Source organism: Triturus cristatus, chromosome 9 (genome assembly GCF_964204655.1).
Source record: "Triturus cristatus chromosome 9, aTriCri1.1, whole genome shotgun sequence".
Classification (NCBI taxonomy): Eukaryota; Metazoa; Chordata; class Amphibia; order Caudata; family Salamandridae; genus Triturus; species Triturus cristatus.
The window spans coordinates 50,654,447-50,676,936 of NC_140592.1; the positions used below are offsets into that span (position 1 = coordinate 50,654,447).

Consider the following 22,490-nt stretch of genomic DNA (forward strand, 5'->3'; position numbering starts at 1 on the left):
AAGTCTGCGTGCCTTTTTAATTGTAACCATTTTCTGTGGATTAAAGAACTAGGGCCAGATGTACAACGAGTCGCAATTCCAAATGTACAACAGTGTCAGAGACACTGTTAGTGATTCCCAATTGGGTCGCAAAATGCGAGGCTCATCAATATTCATGAGGCACTCGCATTTTGCGACCCCATTGAGAATGGCTGGCCCTCCTAGGGATGGTGACCTGCTGGGTTCAGCAGACCACCATGTCTGGGACTGCTTTTAAATAAAGCAGCTATTTTTTATTAAAAAATGCAGCCCATTGTCCTTAAAGGAAAACAGGATGCATTTTAAAAAAAAAATAAAAAATGAAATGTTTTCATTTCAATTTTTAAGGGCAGACAGTGGTCCCTGGGACCCATGTGGACCACTGCCTCCCCTTAAAAAATATTTTCACATGCATTAGCAAAGGGGAAGGGGTCCCCTGGGGACCTCATCCAAAGTGCGACTGCATGAGGGTGGTAATTTGCGAGTGTTTTGCGACCGCAATTGCAGTCACAAAACATTCGTACATTGATTTGTGGACGCAATTAAGAAGGGAACGCCCCTTTCCCAATTATGACTCGCAATTCCTAAATAGTGAGTCACAAATAAATTGCGACTCACTATTTAAGAATTGTACATGGCCCTGTAGGTTTTTGCATGCGCAAACAGGTCGCAAACCCGTTTGTGCATGCAAAAACAGGTCGTACATCTGGCCCTAGATACAGCCAGTATTGTCTTGCCAAAGTTCAGGTGCCATTATTTCTACGTGTTGTGATCGTGGTGAAGGTGGTTCTGATTCTTTGGACCTGTAATTACTTTCCAGGGACTGTGTTGTGCTAAATTGAGTGTAATGATCAGCCCTCCAACACCCTTAGAATGGAATGCTGGAAGACAGCTAAGAGCAGTAAGTGGCATCTTCATAGGAGCTTCTTTACATCCTGACAATCTCCCCTTTCTCTTTTAGGGTGACAGGGGTCTTCCAGGATCAGAAGGGCCCAAGGCTGACAGAGGAGAACCGGGAGAAAAGGGAGATCGAGTGAGTACCGAACAAATATCGTTTTTGCTTTGGAAAATATATTGAGGATTGTAGATCAGAAATTACCCTTAATAGGGAGCATTAAAGAACGTGTGATGGCTGTTTATGTTGACCCATCTACAGTTTTATGTTGCTTATGTACTTTTTGCCACTTCAGCCTTTGAAGGCCACCATTTTGTCTTAGACAGGCTGGGATTCTGTATGTCCATCAGCAGTGGGAGCCATTTGAGCGCAGCTGTGATGTCACACCAGTGTGCAATGACATTGGCTGAGCTCTGTAGTGATGTCATAGTAGACTCCAGGGTCCACGTTCTACTGCTACTCTCTGCTCTGTGATAGGACTCCACAAGCAAACGCCATCGCTGTGTACTACTGGACCATGCGCAAACATTTAGGGGTAAATAAGAAATGCTGGGCTGTACGCCAACATGTCAGGGGCATTGTTCAGTACTCGAGTGTAACAAGACAGGCAAAATCACAAAATAAGAAATAAACACCACTCCCCGAATGAAAGCGGCAATATCTGGTGCTACCCCAGAAGCTTGCTGTTGATGTGGATTCCGGGTCAGGGGTGACTGGCCTACAGGAATATCTGAGGAAATCCCACAAGGTAAGTCCTTGGGAAAGTTTGGAAAGGAGGTGGGACAGAGCTTGTTCGCCCCTTTCGTTACAAATGTTCTACATAAGCCCCTCAGTCCTGTGATAAAGTAGGTGTAAATGTTGAATTCTGCAATCAGGTTTGTCTGCAGGTTTCATTATTTTCTTACCTTTTTGTAATTAAGTGTGCTTTCGCTTTCCATCACAGGGGTCCCCAGGTTACGGCACCGCTGGACAACCAGGAGCCAAAGGCGAGCCCGGAGAAAGGGTGAGTAATAGGAGAGTTCACAAGTTTATGAGCAGATTATTCAAGTAGGCACCATCTCATGTACACATTTAATGGCACCCCTGCACTTACCATCTCAAGATTTAACAAGCATTGGCAAAGTCAACAGGTCTGGCATTGACCACCAACCTTTCAGCTTTGTCAATGCTTGTTTTGTTTTGTCATGGTTTTTGCAACATTTTATTTTTGGGAAGTTCTGGGCCCTCATAAATCTTAAAAAAATAAAACAACATTGACTCATTTCAAAAAAGCAAACTTTCCCATAGTAGTCCCTGCACTTAATGGTACTACTTTGTTTGTGGATCCACTCCTTGTGAAAGAGCAAAATTCTGTGACTCATACTGAAGTTTTCCAATTACAAGACCAACAGAAGAAGAGGGCTTGCTGAAATGAAAGCTCCTATCATTTATATTATATGCAGATATACCATTGGCTGTCACCATTGGGTAGTTATAGTTAGGATCATGTCTATAGGTAATCTATTTTTGGGGTTTCTTAAATGTTTGGCACTGTTTGACAAATCTTCACAAAACTGTCAGCAAAAACAAAAATCACGTCAGCTCCTACGGTAATATTTCAGGGTGATCTGTCAAGCTGGCAGGTTCTGACTGGCTGTAGCAGGCAGTGGGAGTTTTGCAGATAGGCCGGAAGGGTTGGGGCCGGTTTTGCAACAGTGCTGCTATATCGGCCCCCTGTAACAAATGCAGCAGCAGCGCTAAAGCGGAAGCAGTGCTACTTCTCACTAGCACCCCCCACCCCGGGGTCGGTCCGGCAGAATTGCCAGGGCTGGTTTGTGTTCCCAGTCTGGCCCCGCAAGCTGGTGGTGAGAAAAAGGGGCGTTCCAAAATGTTTTTACCTATTCATTTTTCCATAGGAACTTTAGACACAGCTACTGCCCAAACCGCTTCACGGATTTACACCAAATTTGGCAGAAAGCTAGATCTCCATCCAGAAAGAGTGTTTTTTTTTATTTTGTTTAAGTCTGTGCAGTAGTTTTTGAACAATTGATGCTCAAAATCTTTGTATATATCAACGTGGGCCTGACGAATCTCAAGCTGAGATCCTATTGGCTGCTACCACATCAACCAGAATGTGGCACCAGCCATCTTAAACTCAGAACTCAGTCCTGAGTCCTATAAAACAGTGAATGTGTTGCCCCCATCCCCGAGCCTAAATAAGCCCCCTGAACCCCTTCCACTGGGGCCGAAAGTGGAAAGGGCAGGCAGCCCCCCCTCCCGAGCCTTAAAAGGCTCCAGGGACTCCATTCCTCCGGTCCGGCTAGTTTCCCTGCCCGCATCAGCATATAGTTATCCCAAGGTACTATAACGTGTGCCCTAAAGTAACACAAACAGAAAGTTTAACCATACATCACTTTAACTCAAAATTCTCTTGACCAGTCTGCAACAATTACCCCACCTATTACATCACTCATTACATGATCTATGACTTTACTTAAAACATCACTGCAACATCTGAAATTACATCATTGATGAAACAACGTGCACTTCGGGGTGCATAAGTTATAGTTCCTTGAGATAACTATAACTGGGGAATTTCAGTGGTTTTGTTTTCTTAAAACAGCATGTTTTAGCTGACATTTTCACCTAACTATAACGTTCTTTTAGTCTTTGATTTTTTTTCAGTGAATATATATACATATATATTACAGCTAGCCACTGTGTAGTAATAGTTATGATTCGCAAGGATAGGAATTCCTTGAATTTCTGCTTGCTAATAATGTTTTCCCCGTTGAACGAATCTCCACAAAATGTTCCAGACCTACAGCTTTTTCTACGTTTTCACTGGGCATCGTAGAGTGGCGAGTTATACTTTATGTAGGGTGCCTGGCGAGCTGACAACACTGTGTTTGAGATGTCTTACAGTACTTTCATGGTGGTGCGCAAATAATGCTAATAATAATATTTGTTAGGTTGAGGAACAGTTTGGTTGTTGGTTATTGCATGTTGCCATGTGCCAAATACGCCTTATTAGTAATGTATGTGTTGGTTATTACGTTTCAGTGTACATTTCAGTTTATATTGATGGTTGAGTTGGGCTGCATGCTCAGTACTGCAAGACAGGCTAGGAATTTTAATTTATGGACCTGTAGGTTGACTCTCTTTTTTTATAGCCTTATCAGCAGTGTGGGGAAGAGGTTGAGTTACCCATCTGTGTGCTGTGTGCTGTTATATATAAACATGCTAGCTGTGCGTGTCCAAGTGCCATGGATGAAGGGAAGAGTTTTACTCTGTCAAGAGTGATAGAGGTTTTTATGAGATAGTACCCAATGGTGTGTTAAACTTGGGAAACTATTACCCTCTTCTCAGAGGCTGCAAGAGGAAGCACCTTGTGGAGTGAACATGTAGGGAAGTGTAGTACCCTGTCTTGAGAAGGTGCATGTAGGAGTACCCCATGGAGTGAAAATGTAGGGCAGTGTAGTGCCTCATGGTGTTGTGGGTGATAGCCATAAGTGCCCAGTCACCATTCTGTACAAACAGGAACATTTGATAGGTGTGTGGTACAGGAGGCAGAGCACATTTGTGATTGTTTTGTGGTGTGTTTGATTCGGTTTGTCTATAAAGTAGTCGGTCAGTTTTGTGTTTAAATCATAATGTTTGATGTAGCTCTACTGTATTGTAGGTGAGTACTTTTTTCTGTTTATGTGGTCTGGTGGTTGTATTGCTCAACTGCTCTAGTGTTTAACTGTTCTATTGTTTCAATAATATTTCAGTATGTATCTACTGGAGAATGTTAGCATTGTTTTTGAAGACATCCCCATTTTTTCTGGTGCAGTTTCCAGGAGGAGGGGTACTGGGTCAGATGAAGTGCTTTCTTTAACTTTACCGTTTGTCATGTTGGTTTGCTCAGCAAGTGTAACTGAGTGTGGGGCATTTTGCAGTGCTGGGCTGCACCTTTATGTGTGAGTGTGTGGAGCAGTGTATTGTCCTTGTAGGAATGTGTGCATTGCTTGTGAAAGATGGAGAAGGTGTGATAGTTTGTTGTGCTGTGTAGGTTAATCTAATGAGGTAGATGTCTGGTGACATCGTCTACGAGTGTAGTTGTGACACCAGGTTTTTTGTTGCAGTCTGGTCAAGGAAATTTTGAGTTGAAGTGATGTATGGTTAAACATTCTGTTTGTATTTGTTAAGTGCTTTAAATGTGTAGAATTAAGAATGACAGGAAAACTGTTTGTCAAAGGAAACATGTTACTGTTGGAGTACTGCATAAATACTTTACATATTGCCTCTAAGGTAAGCCCGTCTGGTCTGTGCCGTAGCTATGAGTGGGTGAGCTCAGGTTTACTTATTGACTTTTGTGGTTCCCCTGACAATTATTTATTCTCTCCCCTCTCAACTAATAACTTAATTTCTTACACCAGGTACCAACTAACTATTAATAATGTTGTGTAACCCATTATTTACAGCTCATGGCAGATCTCCTGTTGAGAGAACTGAGAGAGAATTTGAACACATAGTGCTAAAAAATACATTCTTCTTTCTTCCTTCCACTAGGGGGTTGCAGGACTGAGTGGCAAAAGTGGACCAAAGGTATGACTTTTCATGAACTATTTGAACATGTTTATTTCTTTGCAGGAAGAATGAGCATATATTAATATACCATACAAAGTGCTGCCGTGTGGTCAGCATGTACCTGGTGCATGTTGTCTTGTAAGGATGCTTGGCCATTGTTGTGCTATATATATTTTCCATTCTCCTCTGTCTAACTGTGATGTTATGGATTGAATGTATGTTAGGTACATTGGACTAAGAAGAACTGAATTCTAAGTGCCAAACCTATGAACCCTTTATTCTGCTGATCACAACCTTCAGTGCTCTTCAGTAGATGCCCACATCATACAGCTGAAGATGTCCTACTCAACCTTGGGTGGTCAGGACACTTTGCCCCCAATGCCACCGGTGCACTGAGTGCATTGTGCTTTTGAGCCCAGTGCAGGACTATTTTGTTTGTGCTTCCCTTTATTGCCTTTCTCTTATCTTAGTGTTCTCCATTTACCCCATATTGCTTTTGTTGTGTTGTACAACACATTGGTGCCCCATTCAGCCAACATAGCAGAAATAAAACAGAAAAGATAATGAGATTTGCTGATTCCAACAAGTCTTGTTTGCTTATGTTTTCACTCTCAGGGAGACCAAGGGGACCCAGGAGAGAAAGGAGAACCGGGTAAAGCAGGCGCACCTGGACAGATTGGGCTACGTGGAAAGGAGGTAATGTGTCTATTGATGAAGCTTCCATTGATCTTTGTGCTACAGGAGACTGATCAAGGACCTGAGACTTCTACACTCATTAATGAGTTTAGGGAAACTGCAATTTTGCATTATTCATAGCTTGTTGGGATCATACAATAAGTGATTTTGATTTAATGTATACATTTAATTCAATGTGAAGTTAAAGCACAACACAACTTCATCACAATAATTATAGCAAACATACAAGGCTATAAAGTTAAACAGAAAAACCAAAATAGATGTTGTACCCTCTTGTTAAAAGGCTTTTCAAAATCTTGTTATTCAGGCAATCTGCTTAGAAGAAAAGAACCAAAAAGAAAACACAAATAAATGCCGTTCTTAAGTGATAAATGACTAAAAAAAGTTACACACTTTTAAGACCTCTGCTTGTCATTCCAAATGAACATACCTTACCCTACTCACAAGCAATCTACTATTTGTATATTTACAAATATTACATAGAAAATACATCAATACGGTTCCAAAATTCTTAAAGCCTGTTAATGATAGGGTACAGGATTAATATATAACTTAAAATTATTGATGGAAAGGTGTGAATGAAGAGGATGGTTCTCACCTCATGGTTCTGAGTGACATAATACACAACTCGAGCTACACTCTTGTCTTTCAGATGCCCCTCATATCCCCTCTGCGTAAATCATTCCTGCTGCTCATGTATATCATGTACAGTTACTCATCTATACATTTTTAGCTGTCCAGTATTGATCATATTCTAAAAAGATCCTGTATGATATAAGCATCGGAGACTGAGTCCATTGTCACTCACTACCCAGGCTGTAACAGCAGAAACATATCAACTGATGGAGAGGTACCAGAACCAGTACCACAGCCTCCTGAAAGAAACTAAGAGGAATGCCCTAGTAGACCGCATCAAAGCCAGGACAAACCACAGCAAGGAACTCTACACCACCGTGAAGACTTTCTCCAATCCTGCCGCCACCGAGAATGAAATTTCGCTCTCCCAGTAACTGTGCAACAACCTTGCTGACTTCTTCCATGACAAGATCATGGCCATCGACAAAAACTTCGAATGACAGCCCTCTGCCTTCACCAGCATAAACCAGCTCAGTCCCACAAACACTAGCCCCATCACATGCTCACCCACTGAGACCTCCTCACCAAGCAAGACAGTATCACCATCATGCACTGCGTGCACTTGGGAGGACCCACGGACCACTGCCCCCACCACATCTTCAATCTCGGAAACAAGAGAATCGGTGATGAGCTCAGTAAAGTCCTGAAAAACCTCAATCAACTCGGCCTCCTTCCCTGAGAACAGGAAACACACTGAAGTGAAACCCCTCCTGAAAAAAACATCCCAGCCGAACTAAGGAACTACCAGTCCAGCTCTCTTCTCCTATATCCACAAAGGTCCTCAAGAAAGAGTTCATTCAGCAACTCATACAACACCTGGAATGCCACACTCTCCTGGAACTCACCCAATCCGGATTTTGAGCCAACCACAGCACTGAGACGGCACTGATCGTAGCCACTGATAACATCAGGGACCTCCTGGACTCCGGGGAAACAGAATCCCTCATCCTCCTGTTTGCCATCAAATCCTGATCAACAAACTCCATCACATCAGGATCTAAGGAGATGCCCTGAAATGGATCACATCCTACCTCACCTGCAGAACACAAAGATTCCGTCTTCCCATTTTCACCTTGAAGCCCAAGAAGATCATCTGCGGCGTGCTACAAGGATCGTATTTCAGCCCCACTCTCTTCAACACCTACATGGCCCCCGCAGCTGACACCGTCAGATCGCATGGACTCAACATCATCTCCTACTCTGATGACTCCCAGCTCATCCTCTCACTGTCCGAAGACGCATCAACCTCCAGTGCCAACTTCGACAGATGCATGAGGAATGTCAGTGACTGGATGAATGACAACTGCCTTGAACTCAACATGGACAAGATGGAAGTCCTCATCTTTGGGAACATCATCTCACCATGGAACGAGGCATGGTGGCCCACGGAACTAGACTCACCCCCCACCCCAACAGACCAGGCCTACAACCTATGGATCATCGTAGATAGTAGAAACAAGAGAAACAAGTCAATGCGTTCTCAGCTGCCTGCTGCCACGCCCTTCACATGCTCCGCAAGATCTTCCGGTGGCTCCCAGTCAACACCAGAAGGACTATCACGCAGGCCGTCATCACCAGTAGACTGCATTGCGGAAACACTCCACGTAGGAATTACTGCATGCCTCCTGAAGAGACTCCAGATGATACAAAACTCAGCGACAAGACTCATCCTTGACCTTCCCACACAAACCCACCTCACCCCCACCTCAAGAAACTACACTAGTTCCCGATCCAGAGGAGATGCCAATTCAAGAAGCTGACCCACGCCTACAAGACCCTGCACAACGAGGGTCCAGCATACATCAACAAAAGCCTCACCTTGCCACCAATTGACCAGACACCTTCGATCTGCTTCCCTCTTCCTTGCAGACACTCCATGGATCTGCCAAACTAAAAGCAGAGGAAGCTCCTTTGCGCCACTGGCAGCCAAGTCATGGAACAACCTTCCCCTGCAAGTTAGGACCGCACTGTGGTTCCAACAATTCAGGAGAGAACTCAAGACCTGGATGTTCAAATGAACAACCCACCTTGCGGCAGAAAACAGCTCCAGCGCCTCGATACCCACATGGGTGAGCTGCACCGCTCTGTAAACGTTTGATTGAGAGGTGTGTGGTAAAGGGATTCACTTCACCTTGTGATCCTCTGCATCTTACACTGGATTTAGCTCTTATCTAGAAATCAGGGGATTTTCCATTAATCACATCTTATGGATGCAGGAATAAACAACAAGCAGTGGTTGGGGGAGGTGCAGGAATAAACAAGCATTGGCAAAGCCAATCAGTCTCGCCAGTGCGAGAACTATTGGCTTTGTCAATGTCAAAGGGTTTTAGCATTGCATGACGAGAAGATAATTGTTTCCCAGGAAAATGCAGCACCCAAGTGCCCACAGCTGATGCGCCATTACTCCTTTGTGTAACCATGGGAATACATGAACAAGGCAACCCAAATTACATTTACCATTTGATAGACAGCAAAACACAATATGAAATGTGTCAATTCCCTTTAGTGAGTGCTGCCAAAATAATCTAGCAAAATCATGATACTTATTTTGTTTGCCTCTCAAGAACAGAAGGTACTGTCTACCTTAGTGCAATTCATACTTGTGACTTGCATGTTACACATATGCCTGTGGCAGGCACTCAACCCACTGATCTATCCGACTGCCTAGAAGTATCACAGCCAGCGATCATCAAAATGCTGAGATCGTTGCAAGATTGATTGACATTGTCAAATTTTTTACCCATGTGTACAGTATCACAGGTGCTTGGCAGCATGGTCGAAAGTGAAAAAAAGACAAATAATTGCTATGACGCCCAGTGCTAACTGCCTCATGATGCTTGCTTCTTTTTTTTTTTTTTATATTCTTTACTTTTGGCCACGCTGCACAGAAGCCGCAATGCTGTACAACATGGCCAAAAAAACAAAGACACAGCCAATAGATTTCGCATAGGAAAGACAACGTCTCGCAAGTGCTGTATGGTCGAGACCTAAAAAGTGCATATGTCAGCAATTGTTGCGTGAATGAATGGTCATGTCTCCCTGTGGCCAGATTAAATTTTTAAGACCTGTGATGTATCACTGTGACAGTCTGCTTTGTAGGAGGCTTGCCTATGGTACTGAAGGATCCATTTGTGTTAAAGGCCTTAAACACTTTTACAGCTGGATGTCCATGCAGCTGAAATGAGATACAAGGCCTGTGATACAGGAGAGCCATGTAATGCCTCCCTCAGGGAGATGGGGCGGCTATGGCCTCTCCTCGTGGTAGTGTCTGTATTTCACAAGACTTGCATGTCAGGTCTGTTTTCTTTTCCTTAAGCGCACTATTAGGGGGCAAGAAGCGCTTTCATTGGATGTCTGCCACGCGCTCAGCTCTTCCACAGGACGTGAACAACTGAGCAGATGGTAGCCTCGTCGCCAATGGCGTCCAAGCGATTTGAGCAAACAGGAGTTATCGCAGTCCATAGTACACTAAAGGGCTTATTTACAAACCCCTTGTGCCTCCGGCGAGTGAGTTTTAACATGGGGAAAAGTGACGCACCGGTGGCGCAAGAGGCTTGTAAATAAGCCCCTAAGAATTTTGCACCAGGGCAAAATACCGAATTTGCTCTGATTTAAGAAATTAAACAAATATATTTTTGAAACTTTTAAAATGTGAGAGATGAAAATAAATTTGAGGTAAACCTGTTTCCTTTTTCTTATAATCAGTTTGCTTTGTTATTTTGGGTTCAGTGTTTATTTGCTATAAACTTTAATACACATATAAAAAGACTTGTGAATATTGACTGCATCTTGCAACTTTTTCGTTATCCCTTTTTTCTCTGGTGCATCACTTGATATAATATCGACACGAGCAGCCACTTTGCTCCATTCCCTTCAACGCAAACAGATAAAACAGCTCAAAAGAGCATTTGATCCATTTTAGCACAATTGCAGGCCCTGAGCACATTGACACATTATAATGCACCAGTGCAGTGCGTTCAATGTCTCTGCTCTAGTCTGTTTAATCTGCAGCTGATTAGCATTAATCACGTCAGGGTCCCCACTATCTGTACGTCTGGGTCGATATATTGAGTGGCCCATTGACTTGTGCACTAGTAAGACTTATTATGCAGGACGTTAAGGTTATTCTGTTGAACTGCCATCACCCAGCATTGCAGGTGGAACATTCCTGTCGCATTCGCGAAACTGTTGATCTGCAAACACCCAGCACTGCAGGTAGAACATTCCAGTTGCTGTCGCTAAGCCGGCGAACTGCAATCACCCAGCAATGCAGGTGGAACATTCCTGCTGCAGTCGCTAAGCTGGCAAACTGCAATCACCCAGCAATGCAGGTGGAACATTCCTGCTGCAGTCGCTAAGCTGGCGAACTGCAATCACCCAGCAATGCAGGTGGAATATTCCTGCTGCAGTCGCTAAGCCGGCGAACTGCAATCATCCAGCAATGCCGGTGGAACATTCCTGCTGCAGTCGCTAAGCCGGCGAACTGCAATCATCCAGCAATGCAGGTGGAACATTCCTTCTGCAGTCGCTAAGCTGGCGAACTGCAATCACCCAGCAATGCAGGTGGAACATTCCTGCTGCAGTCGCTAAGCCGGCGAACTGCAATCATCCAGCAATGCCGGTGGAACATTCCTGCTGCAGTCGCTAAGCTGGCGAACTGCAATCACCCAGCAATGCAGTTGGAACATTCCGCTAGCAGTCGCAAAGCTGGCGAACTGTAATCACCCAGCACTGCAGATGGAACATTCCAGTTGTAGTCACAAAGCTATTGTACTGCAGTCACCCAGCACTGCAGGTGTAACATTCCTGCTGGAGTCACGAGCCTGTTGAACTGCAATCACCCAGCACTGCAGGTGTAACATTCCTGCTGCAGTCGCGAGCCTGTTGAACTGCTATCACCCAACACTGCAGGTGGAACATTCCAGTTGTAGTCACAAAGCTATTGTACTGCAGTCACCCAGCACTGCAGGTGTAACATTCCTGCTGCAGTCGCAAGCCTGTTGAACTGCTATCACCCAACACTGCAGGTGGAACATTCCAGTTGCAGTCACAAAGCTATTGTACTGCAGTCACCCAGCACTGCAGGTGTAACATTCCTGCTGCAGTCGCGAGCCTGTTGAACTGCAATCACCAAGCACTGCAGGTGTAACATTCCTGCAGCAGTCGCGAGCCTGTTGAACTGCTATCACCCAGCACTGCAGGTGGAACATTCCAGTTGTAGTCACAAAGCTATTGTACTGCAGTCACCCAGCACTACAGGTGTAACATTCTTGCTGCAGTCGCAAGCCTGTTGAACTGCAATCACCCAGCACTGCAGGTGTAACATTCCTTCTGCAGTCGCGAGCCTGTTGAACTGCTATCACCCAACACTGCAGGTGTATTATTCCTGCTTCAGTCGCAGGCCTGTTGAACTGCAATCACCCAGCACTGCAGGTGTAATATTCCTACTGCAGTCGCGAGCCTGTTGAACTGCAATCACCCAGCACTGCAGGTGTAACATTCCTGCTGCAGTCGCGAGCCTGTTGAACTGCAATCACCCAGCACTGCAGATGAAACATTCCAGTTGCAGCCACAAAGCTGTTGTACTACAGTCACCCAGCACTGCAGGTGGAACATTCCTCCTGCAGTCGCGAAGCTGTTGAACTGCTATCACCCAGCAAAGCAAGTGGAACATTCCGTTTGCAGTCGCAAGTCTGTTGAACTGCTATCACCCAGCACAGCAAGTGGAACATTCCGTTTACAGTCGCAAGCCTGTTGAACTGCTATCACCCAGCACAGCAAGAGGAACATTCCGTTTGCTGTCGCAAGCCTGTTGAACTGCTATCACCCAGCACTGCAGTTGGAACATTCCGCTTGCAGTAGCGAGCTTGTTTAACTGCTATCACCCAGCACTGCAGGTGGAACATTCCGCTTGCAGTCGCAAGCTTGTTTAACTGCTATCACCCAGCACTGCAGGTGGAACATTCCGCTTGCAGTCACGAGCTTGTTTAACTGCTATCACCCAGCACTGCAGGTGTAAAATTCCGCTTGCAGTCGCGAGCTTGTTTAACTGCTATCACCCAGCACTGCAGGTGGAACATTCCGCTTGCAGTCGCGAGCTTGTTTAACTGCTATCACCCAGCACTGCAGGTGGACCATTCCTGTTGCAGTCGCGAAGCTGGTGAAGTAAACAGAACTGCAAGGTCCAGGATCTGCAAGTTTTGCAAATGCCGAACTACAAGATTCGTTTTCATAGTAACAATGAACAATGAAATAACGAAGTGATTTCAGAAGATCAAACCTGAAAATCACACTTTCTTTGCTCATGCATAACTTGACAGTAAAGAATAAGGACAAAATGGAACTACCCAAGCCACTCGCGAGTGTGAAGGCATTCCCTGCTCAAATTCATGCAATGAGCCAAGTCTGCTCTGTAGCCAAATGCTGAGCATCATGTGGGACTAAGTGGATTGGTCCCTCTGGCCTCCAACCTGTGGGTTATATTTTTAATTAGACAATTAAAGCCCTCAAATGGCAAAAATATGAAAACAAATAAAACAGGCCCTATGTGATTGTGGAGCACAGAGCAGGGTAGACAAAGGCATGCGTCCTGATCATATGAAGACATCACTTGCAGATGAAGGCCAGCGCACACTCATACTAGTGTCAGCACACATGCATACTAGTGCCATCATACACTCATACTAGTGTCAGCACAAACTCATACTAGTATCAGCACAAACTCAAACTAGCTTCAGCACAAACACTCATACTAATGTCTGCACACACATTCATACTAATGTCAGCACACACTCATACTAGTGCCAGCACACACGCTCATACTAGTGTCAGCACACACATACTATTGCCAGCATACACTCATACCAGTGCTAGGTCACATTCTTGCTAGATTCAGCACACACTCATACTAGTGCCAGCACACACTCATACTACTGTCAGCACACACTCATACTTGTGCCAGCACACGCTCGTACTGGTGTCAGCACACACATACTAGTGCCAGCATACACTCATACTAGTCCCAGTTCACATTCATACTAGTCTCAGCACACACTCATACTAGTGCCAGCACACACTCATACTACTGTCAGCACACACTCATATTTGTGCCAGCACACACTCGTACTGGTGTCAGCACACACTCATACTAGAGTCAGCACACACTCATACTAGTTTCAGCAACAACTCATACTAGTGCCAGCACACACTCATACTAGTGCCAGTATACACTCATATTAGTTTCAGCACAAACTTATACAAGTTTCAGCACACACACTCATACTAGTGTCAGCACACACTCATACTAGTGCCAGCACACATGCTCATACTACTGTCAGCACACACATACTATTGCCAGCATACACTCATTCTGGTGCCAGGTCACATTCATACTAGTCTCAGCACACACTCATACTAGTGCCAGCACACACTCGTACAACTGTCAGCACACGCTCGTACTGGTGTCAGCACACGCTCGTACTGGTGTCAGCACACACTCATACTAGTGTCAGCACACACTCATACTAGTTTCAGCAAAAACTCATACTAGTGCCAGCATACACTCATATTAGTTTCAGCACAAACTCATACAAGTTTCAGCACAAACACTCATACTAATGTCAGCACACACACTCATACTAATGTCAGCACACACTCATACTAGTGTCAGCCTACACTCATTCTAGTGTCAGCACACACTCATACTAGTGCCAGCACACACACTCATACTAGTGCCAGCACATACACTCATAATAATGTCAGCACAGACACTCATACTAATGTCAGCACACACTCATACTAATGTCAGCACACACTCATACTAGTGCCAGCACACACACTAATACTAGTGTCAGCACACACTCATACTATCATACTAGTGCCAGCACACACTTGTACTAGTGCCAGCACACACACATACTAGTGCCAGTATACACACTCCTACTAGTGTCAGCACACACATACTAGTGTCAGCACAAACTCATACTAGTTTCAGCACACACAGCTGTAGACTCAGAGGGCCCGATTCACAGAATTAACTTAAGACTAAATCCTAAACTTACTACTTTGTGGTATTCACAGAATGCACTTACTACTTTTGGTATTCACAGACTGCACTTTCTACTTTTGGTATTCACAGAATGTATTTACGACTACTAACTTCACGTCCGCACTCGGGCCGGAAATTCCGGCCCAGAGGCGGAGCTTCCGGCCCGGAGGCGGGGATTCCGGCCGGTGGCGGAGATTTAGCCATGGCCGAAATCTCCACCTCCGGGCCGGAAGCTCCGCCTCTGGCCCGGAAGCTCCGCCTCCTGGCTGGAAGCCCCGCCTCCGGGCCGGAAGCCCCGCCTCCGGGCCGGAAGCTCCGCCTCTGGGCCGGAATTTCCGGCCCGAGTGCGGACGTAAAGTTAGTAGTCGTAAATCCATTCTGTGAATACCAAAAGTAGTAAGTGCAGTCTGTGAATACCAAAAGTAGTAAGTGCATTCTGTGAATACCACAAAGTAGTAAGTTTAGTATTTGGTCTTAAGTTAATTCTGTGAATCGGGCCCAGAGGGGTTTGGTAAAACGGCCCCAGGCATGTCCTGCTGCCTCTCTCAGCCCTCTAGTCACGTGCACTGGGTGAAAGTTGGAGCAGAGATGATAAGTTAAAGACAGAGGTGCAGAAGCTGCTGACTACTGAGGAAAACAAGGCTGGAGGTGTGTAACATGAGAGAGAAGGAGAGGCTGGAGAAATTGGACACAACAAGATGGGAAAACATGAGGGGAAAGAGGAAAGGCTGTGCACTCCCAGCGGACGCAAAACGTCAAATGCCCTAGAAACCTGCAAAAAATAGGTCGTTCTGTGAAGTCAGCACTGAAAAAATAGACTTCTCCAATCAATTAAGAAGGTGAAAGCAAAATGCCTAATGGACCGTAGAAACAGAAGAATATGCACAAAACCATCAAATTAGAAGTGGGCAGCTGAGCGAGAGAGAGCGAAGAAAGCCATCAAATCATGAGCAAGGGAAGGTCCAAAGCTCACTCTCCGCATATGTTAAAGCATTGCTCACAATTGTCGGTAACTGACAGCTAAAGCTGTCTCTAGCAAGACCACAGGAAGCGTCCACCTCCAGCCCTTCGTTGCTAGAGCTCAACTGGACTTAACCATGACATGTCATCAGGTTTTGGAATCTCTTTTTATCAGAAACCTGCTTCAGAATAAAAACAACCCCAAACCTGACCAGAGGGACTCACTTTATGAAGAAGTCAAGGGGCACCACAAGTAACCTCCCAGTCCTTAGAGACCTGGGCATGTTCTACAAGCTAGAGAAGACTAGACAGAAGAAGAGGAGGGTGCAGTAGAGTATGGTAAAGTAGAGTGTAATTCATTACTGTACAATGTTGTAGAGCACTGTACAACAGAACACAGTCTGGAAGAGTAAAGGGCTGTGGAGTGCAGTGTACTGGAGTACGGACAGTGAGTGAGAGTCAAATGTGGAAGAACAGAGCATAGAATATACTACAAGCAGATTCAGTGCAGAGGAAGAGTCAAGGGCGGGAGGATACAGCTGAGGTTGGCAGCGCACAGTAAGGTGGGCATATTAGGACGCAATCGAAGAAAAGCCCAGAGGCAGAGTACAGCGTAGTAGAGCATAGTGTACAGTAGGCCATGGAGTAAAGCGGAGCAAGGAAGAGTAGGGGATTGTAGAGGTCTGCATAGTACAACTGAGCACTTTACAGAAGAAACTAGAGGATGGCACTGCCAAATTCAGTACGTTTAGTAGAGTCCAGTAGGGTAGATTGCGTTACAGAGGTTTGGTTAAGGTCACAAACAGCGTAGAGTAATACTGTAAAGTACTGTACAGAAAAATAAACAACTAGGTAGGCAATCAGAGCATTACATAACAAAGTGAGACCTTGTAGCAGCAAGTTGACTACTACCGTGTATGTATGTGGCATGAATTTAGCACAAACCTATTTGATGGCGGTAAAGCACCGTAAACGGTCTTATGTAAAGTGTGATAGAATCTAGTAATTTTCTGCAGAGTACATTGTTCAAAATTGGTGTCAACTAGGGTAGAAATAATATAACAGACGAGTTCATGACCTAATGGGATGTTGACATGTTTGTATACTACATGCCACAGGATCATGTGACTGGCAGGACATGTTATTCTGAGTTATGATGTATTTTCAAATTTCTTCTTCACTGCAGGGCGAGCGGGGGGAGAAAGGGGACGAAGGAACGCCGGTGAGTGTCTCATCAGTGGTGGGGATGTATCCTCCCTGTTTCATTTCTGATTCTTTCTTAAGGTGTTTAGTTTTAGTTTAGTTTATGTATGCTTCTGTCTTTTCTTGTAGGGGGAAGCAGGCACTCCAGGCAAGAATGGAGAACGAGGGCCCAGGGTGAGTAGAATACAGTGTACCCTGCTACCAATGTGGGCCCCTCAGGCCCCTGGACCCCTCTCTTTGCCCCACATACAACCCCATTATGGTCTCAAGTCAGTTTCTCCTATCCTCCTTTTCTGATGTCGCTCAAACATAATCCGCATTTCTTTACTTCACGGATTTACTACAAACTAATGTGACATGTTCCTCTCTGGCATCTCACACTAAATGCCACACACTCCCTCTTGCTCAGTCCCACCAGGAGAGAGGCTGTATACTTTGCCTATTCCACTGCCAACAATACTCTTTCCTCTATTATGTTTTCTCTCCAAACTTTGTTGGTGTGTTGATTCTTTATTATTATGTTAGAGTTATTTAAACAGCACGATGTGATTTAATTCTGCCCTCAGTGCATTCACCAACATCTGTCCACGGCCACCTGCTTAACATCTGGAGGATCCAGAGTCCTTTCACCTTTGCCTCAAACAAGACACTGGTTCATGCTCCAAACCTCAGCAAACAGGACATCTTCTGAGCTTTAACTTTCTCTCTTTCCACCTTACTTTTTATCTCATCGCGACCTTTGCACTAATAAAAACATAAAATGAATGGAAAATGCATGTCAAATTAAGAAGAAAAATGTAACACAGTAGACAAAAAGAAAAGCAACAGAACCACGACCATTAATCAAGAGCAGCATGGGCAGATCATTTATCAGTAAAACAAAGCTTGCTGTTGATGAGGGGGAGTGGCAGCATTTCTCAGTAGCTGGGCACAGACCCACTGCCAACAGGAACCAGGGACCAGAGGAAGTCCCACAGCATTGCTCAAGCAGGGACCAGAGGAAGTCCCACAACATTGCTCAAACAGGGACCAGAGGAAGTCCCATAGCATTGCTCAAGCAGGGACCAGAGGAAGTCCCACAGCATTGCTCAAGCAGGGACCAGAGGAAGTCCCACAGCATTGCTCAAGCTGGGACCAGAGGAAGTCCCACAGCATTGCTCAAACAGGGACCAGAGGAAGTCCCACAGCATTGCTCAAACAGGAACCAGAGGAAGTCCCACAGCATTGCTCAAGCAGGGACCAGAGGAAGTCCCACAGCATTGCTCAAGCAGGGACCAGAGGATGTCCCACAACATTGCTCAAACAGGGACCAGAGGAAGTCCCACAGCATTGCTCAAACAGGAACCAGAGGAAGTCCCACAGTATTGCTCAAGCAGGGACCAGAGGAAGTCCCACAGCATTGCTCAAACAGGGACCAGAGGAAGTCCCACAGCATTGCTCAAACAGGGACCAGAGGAAGTCCCACAGCATTGCTCAAGCAGGGGCCAGAGGAAGTCCCACAGCATTGCTCAAGCCGGGACCAGAGGAAGTCCCACAGCATTGCTCAAACAGGGACCAGAGGAAGTCCCACAGCATTGCTCAAGCCGGGACCAGAGGAAGTCCCACAGCATTGCTCAAACAGGAACCAGAGGAAGTCCCACAGCATTGCTCAAGCAGGGACCAGAGGAAGTCCCACAACATTGCTCAAACAGGGACCAGAGGAAGTCCCACAGCATTGCTCAAACAGGAACCAGAGGAAGTCCCACAGTATTGCTCAAGCAGGGACCAGAGGAAGTCCCACAGCATTGCTCAAACAGGGACCAGAGGAAGTCCCACAGCATTGCTCAAACAGGGACCAGAGGAAGTCCCACAGCATTGCTCAAGCAGGGACCAGAGGAAGTCCCACAGCATTGCTCAAGCCGGGACCAGAGGAAGTCCCACAGCATTGCTCAAACAGGGACCAGAGGAAGTCCCACAGCATTGCTCAAGCAGGGACCAGAGGAAGTCCCAGAGCATTGCTCAAACAGGGACCAGAGGAAGTCCCACAGCATTGCTCAAACAGGGACCAGAGGAAGTCCCACAGCATTGCTCAAACAGGAACCAGAGGAAGTCCCACAGTATTGCTCAAGCAGGGACCAGAGGAAGTCCCACAGCATTGCTCAAACAGGGACCAGAGGAAGTCCCACAGCATTGCTCAAACAGGGACCAGAGGAAGTCCCACAGCATTGCTCAAGCCGGGACCAGAGGAAGTCCCACAGCATTGCTCAAACAGGGACCAGAGGAAGTCCCACAGCAGTGCTCAAGCAGGGACCAGAGGAAGTCCCAGAGCATTGCTCAAACAGGGACCAGAGGAAGTCCCACAGCATTGCTCAAGTAATTTTTCAGCACTGAGATATATTGCTCCTGTTGGTTTCTGCTGGTTCTCCTTCTCCATCAGGGCAACCCTGGTGTTGGGGCCAGCAAGCCTTGCACCCTATCTTGGCTCCTTGCGGGCTGACCTCAAACTGTGCTTCTCTATGCTCTTTTAGTGTCCAAGCTATCAACGTGGCACAGATATTAAATCAGCGTTGAGTTACGTAACTGGTCTGTCTAACACACATTCGATCTTAGGCATTTTATTGTTCTGAAAAATTGCTATATTCCACTGGTTCCAGGACTGCAATACCTGTCCCCAGCCAAGATTTTCCAACTCCACTTTTTACTAGAAACAGTCCTTATTACTTCCGTCGTTTACGGTTGTCCCCTTTCATCCTACCGAGGGACTATGTTCAAATGTTCAGAATTAATTTATCACATCAGTGAAAATAAATTTTAAAACACAGTACCTACAACCACGTACATCCACGGTGGGGAAAGTCGCATGAAGACCCTTGGTAGCCTCTTCTGCAGAGCACATGATTACGCATCCACACCATGCTGGTATAGAGAAGGGCCAAAGTGGCAAATCCCCAAGGGACTAGCATCATAGGGAAACCTCATCTACAGATCACACGATTGACTACTCAAGCTCTCTATGGTGGTGGGGGCTAATCTTTACCTATAAACTATACAGGCAATACAGAACTCAACTACAGACACACACACACTCTTACTTTACCATAAAAGTTAAATAAGGCAATCTCACAAATTCTCTTCGACCACTCCACCTCGGCTATGAATTTTAGGATCATTGCTCTCTCCTGATGCGGACTAAGATGGAGATAAATCCATACATTGCAGCGCACCGAGGCGTTTATCCACGCTTTAATACATTTGATGCTCACGTCAATCCACCTTTTTACCTTTCTTCTCAAAGAACGCTGTGATCCACAGCTACACTGACACTGTCTCTTTCCTTAAAGGGTCTGCCGGGAATACGTGGTGTTGTCGGTGAAAAGGGAGACCCAGGAGATCCAGGCGAGCCGGGCAGGGGTGTAAGTATCATTCCCCTGTTTAGTGCACCCCAACATAAAGGCCCTTGTCCTTCATCATCTTCCCGCTCTCTCTTTCTCACCTTCTAGGGTAGCTCTGGACCTGCTGGAGGTAAAGGAGACAGAGGTGATCCGGTGAGTACATAGTGAAACTTTTCTGTGTCGTGGGCATGTTTTTTAAGTGTACATAAGTTCTGTCACCTTCACTAGCACAAGAGCACTGCTGGATTTATTTTATTACAACAGCTAAAAGTGTGTTTGTCAATTACACAGCTAGAGTAGATGTGTCCTGTGCATCCCCACTCTCCACTACAGTTTGGGGGAATGTACTTGTGCTGTGGATGTTAGTGACACAGCAGCACTTGTGCCCCCACACACTGGTTTAAGGCAGGTGAAGTCTAGGAGAGAAAGGGAAGAGCCTGTAACATAAGGTGATACAGGGAGAGCACTGTGTATGTCCATCCAGCAATAACTGCAGACACAGCATTCGAACATTGGATTCTGAGCTACGGCTTTTGCATGGTGAGTAGGGCTCCCCGTTTTCCATTTTTACTGAATTCTACAAATAGATACAGACAAAAAACAATGTGTTTCCAGTCTGCCTTTATTTTTAAAAGTGGAAAAATACAGATAATTTGACATCTTCTCAGTGACTCTTATTGTTTTTGCTCATGAATTTTGAGCCATAAATCATGGACATTGAGATCGTCTAGAGTCAAAAAAACACATTACATTTCCTTAAATAACTGCATATCTTAACATATGTTTGTGCTATTATGCAAACATTTTCATGTGGCTTTATAGTTCTATATTATTTGGCTGCTAAATGTGCTAAAATCGCAGAGGCATGAAAGTATGAGTGCACATTTATTGGTTAAATAAATGTGGATATGTATGAATTACTGCGTCACAAAATGAATGTGGATAAGTACAGATAAAATTCCCCAAAAATAAATATGGATCAATAAAGATGGAAATGTTAAAAAAATAAATACCACAACACTGGAAGCCCTAGTTGTGAGTCGCTCCTCTTACCTCTCAGCGACACCGGCAGTGGGCACTGTGCAAGGCTGGCACACAGATTCACTCTCACAGCTATGTAAAGGCTGCTGTTTAGCATTAAGGGAGAGTGCGTTTCCTAAACGTTTGCTAATGTACACATTCAAATCTCATATTTATAGGCCTGAATGTCTTTTATTAAATGCAAACCCATTCTGTCCTGTTACACAAACTTAGTGATAGTAACAGTAAAATCAGCACACATTGAATTTCTTTCCCACAGAGTTCTGCTAGCTGAGTAACTTGTCGATACAACATTGGCCTCCAAATGCTTTCCACCACTCACAAGGATGTGGTCTGCAATCAGCACTGAATAGAAACACATTAGTGGCAAGGAACAGTAACACACACACTTTTAAAAAGTGAAATGCAAGCACTGTCATACTGAAATAGATACAGTTCATTAACTTTATTTGAATAAACCTGAAGAGGGCACACTACCACTGACATGTTTGCTAATTTGGAAACATTTTGGAAACAACATAAATGTTTTATGAGCTATAATAAAATTAAATTAATTGTAATATGTTATTACTGGTCTTTTTACCCGACTATCCTGATATTGCCCACAGCCAGCCTGGTCTCACTCGCTGCCCACCCCAAAATATTCCATAACCAACCTGTTCAGACCACCCTCCACCCAATATCCTCCATTAGCCACCTAAACGGTTACACAGGTGATTAGGATCGGGCCTACGTGTCACTCTGATCTGACGGCACCACCCGATGATTACCACTTCCCTCCCTGATCAGCAGCGCGTATTATCGTGGTCAGGGCACCTAGATCACTGATGGGCTGCATTGCTTGCCATGCTTAGTCCCACCTCCTGTCATGCGCAGCCAACATCCGGCCCTTGTAAGACCACCTCTAGCCCTCCTGAGCAACGAGCTACCTCCTATCATGTGCAGCACCATGCGGTCTCCTAAGCTGCTCAGCCCCACTTCCTGTCAATCACAGTTCCACATACTGCACTGGTCAGTCCCGTATCCCATGCTGCTCAGCCCCACTTCCTGCAATGTACAGTCCAACATACGG

General features: G+C 45.3%; 1 protein-coding gene across 1 annotated transcript in view; it reads left to right on the forward strand.

The window, feature by feature from the left end:
- The window catches only part of LOC146797369 (uncharacterized), a 401,286-nt gene that overhangs the window by 124,962 nt on the left and 253,834 nt on the right, over nt 1–22,490 (forward strand). The window contains exons 32-39 of the mRNA XM_085624372.1: nt 980–1,051; nt 1,857–1,916; nt 5,447–5,482; nt 6,080–6,160; nt 16,990–17,025; nt 17,136–17,180; nt 20,327–20,398; nt 20,486–20,530. Of these exons, the coding sequence (XP_085480498.1) occupies nt 980–1,051; nt 1,857–1,916; nt 5,447–5,482; nt 6,080–6,160; nt 16,990–17,025; nt 17,136–17,180; nt 20,327–20,398; nt 20,486–20,530 (447 nt within the window). The remainder of the gene's footprint in view (nt 1–979; nt 1,052–1,856; nt 1,917–5,446; nt 5,483–6,079; nt 6,161–16,989; nt 17,026–17,135; nt 17,181–20,326; nt 20,399–20,485; nt 20,531–22,490) is intronic.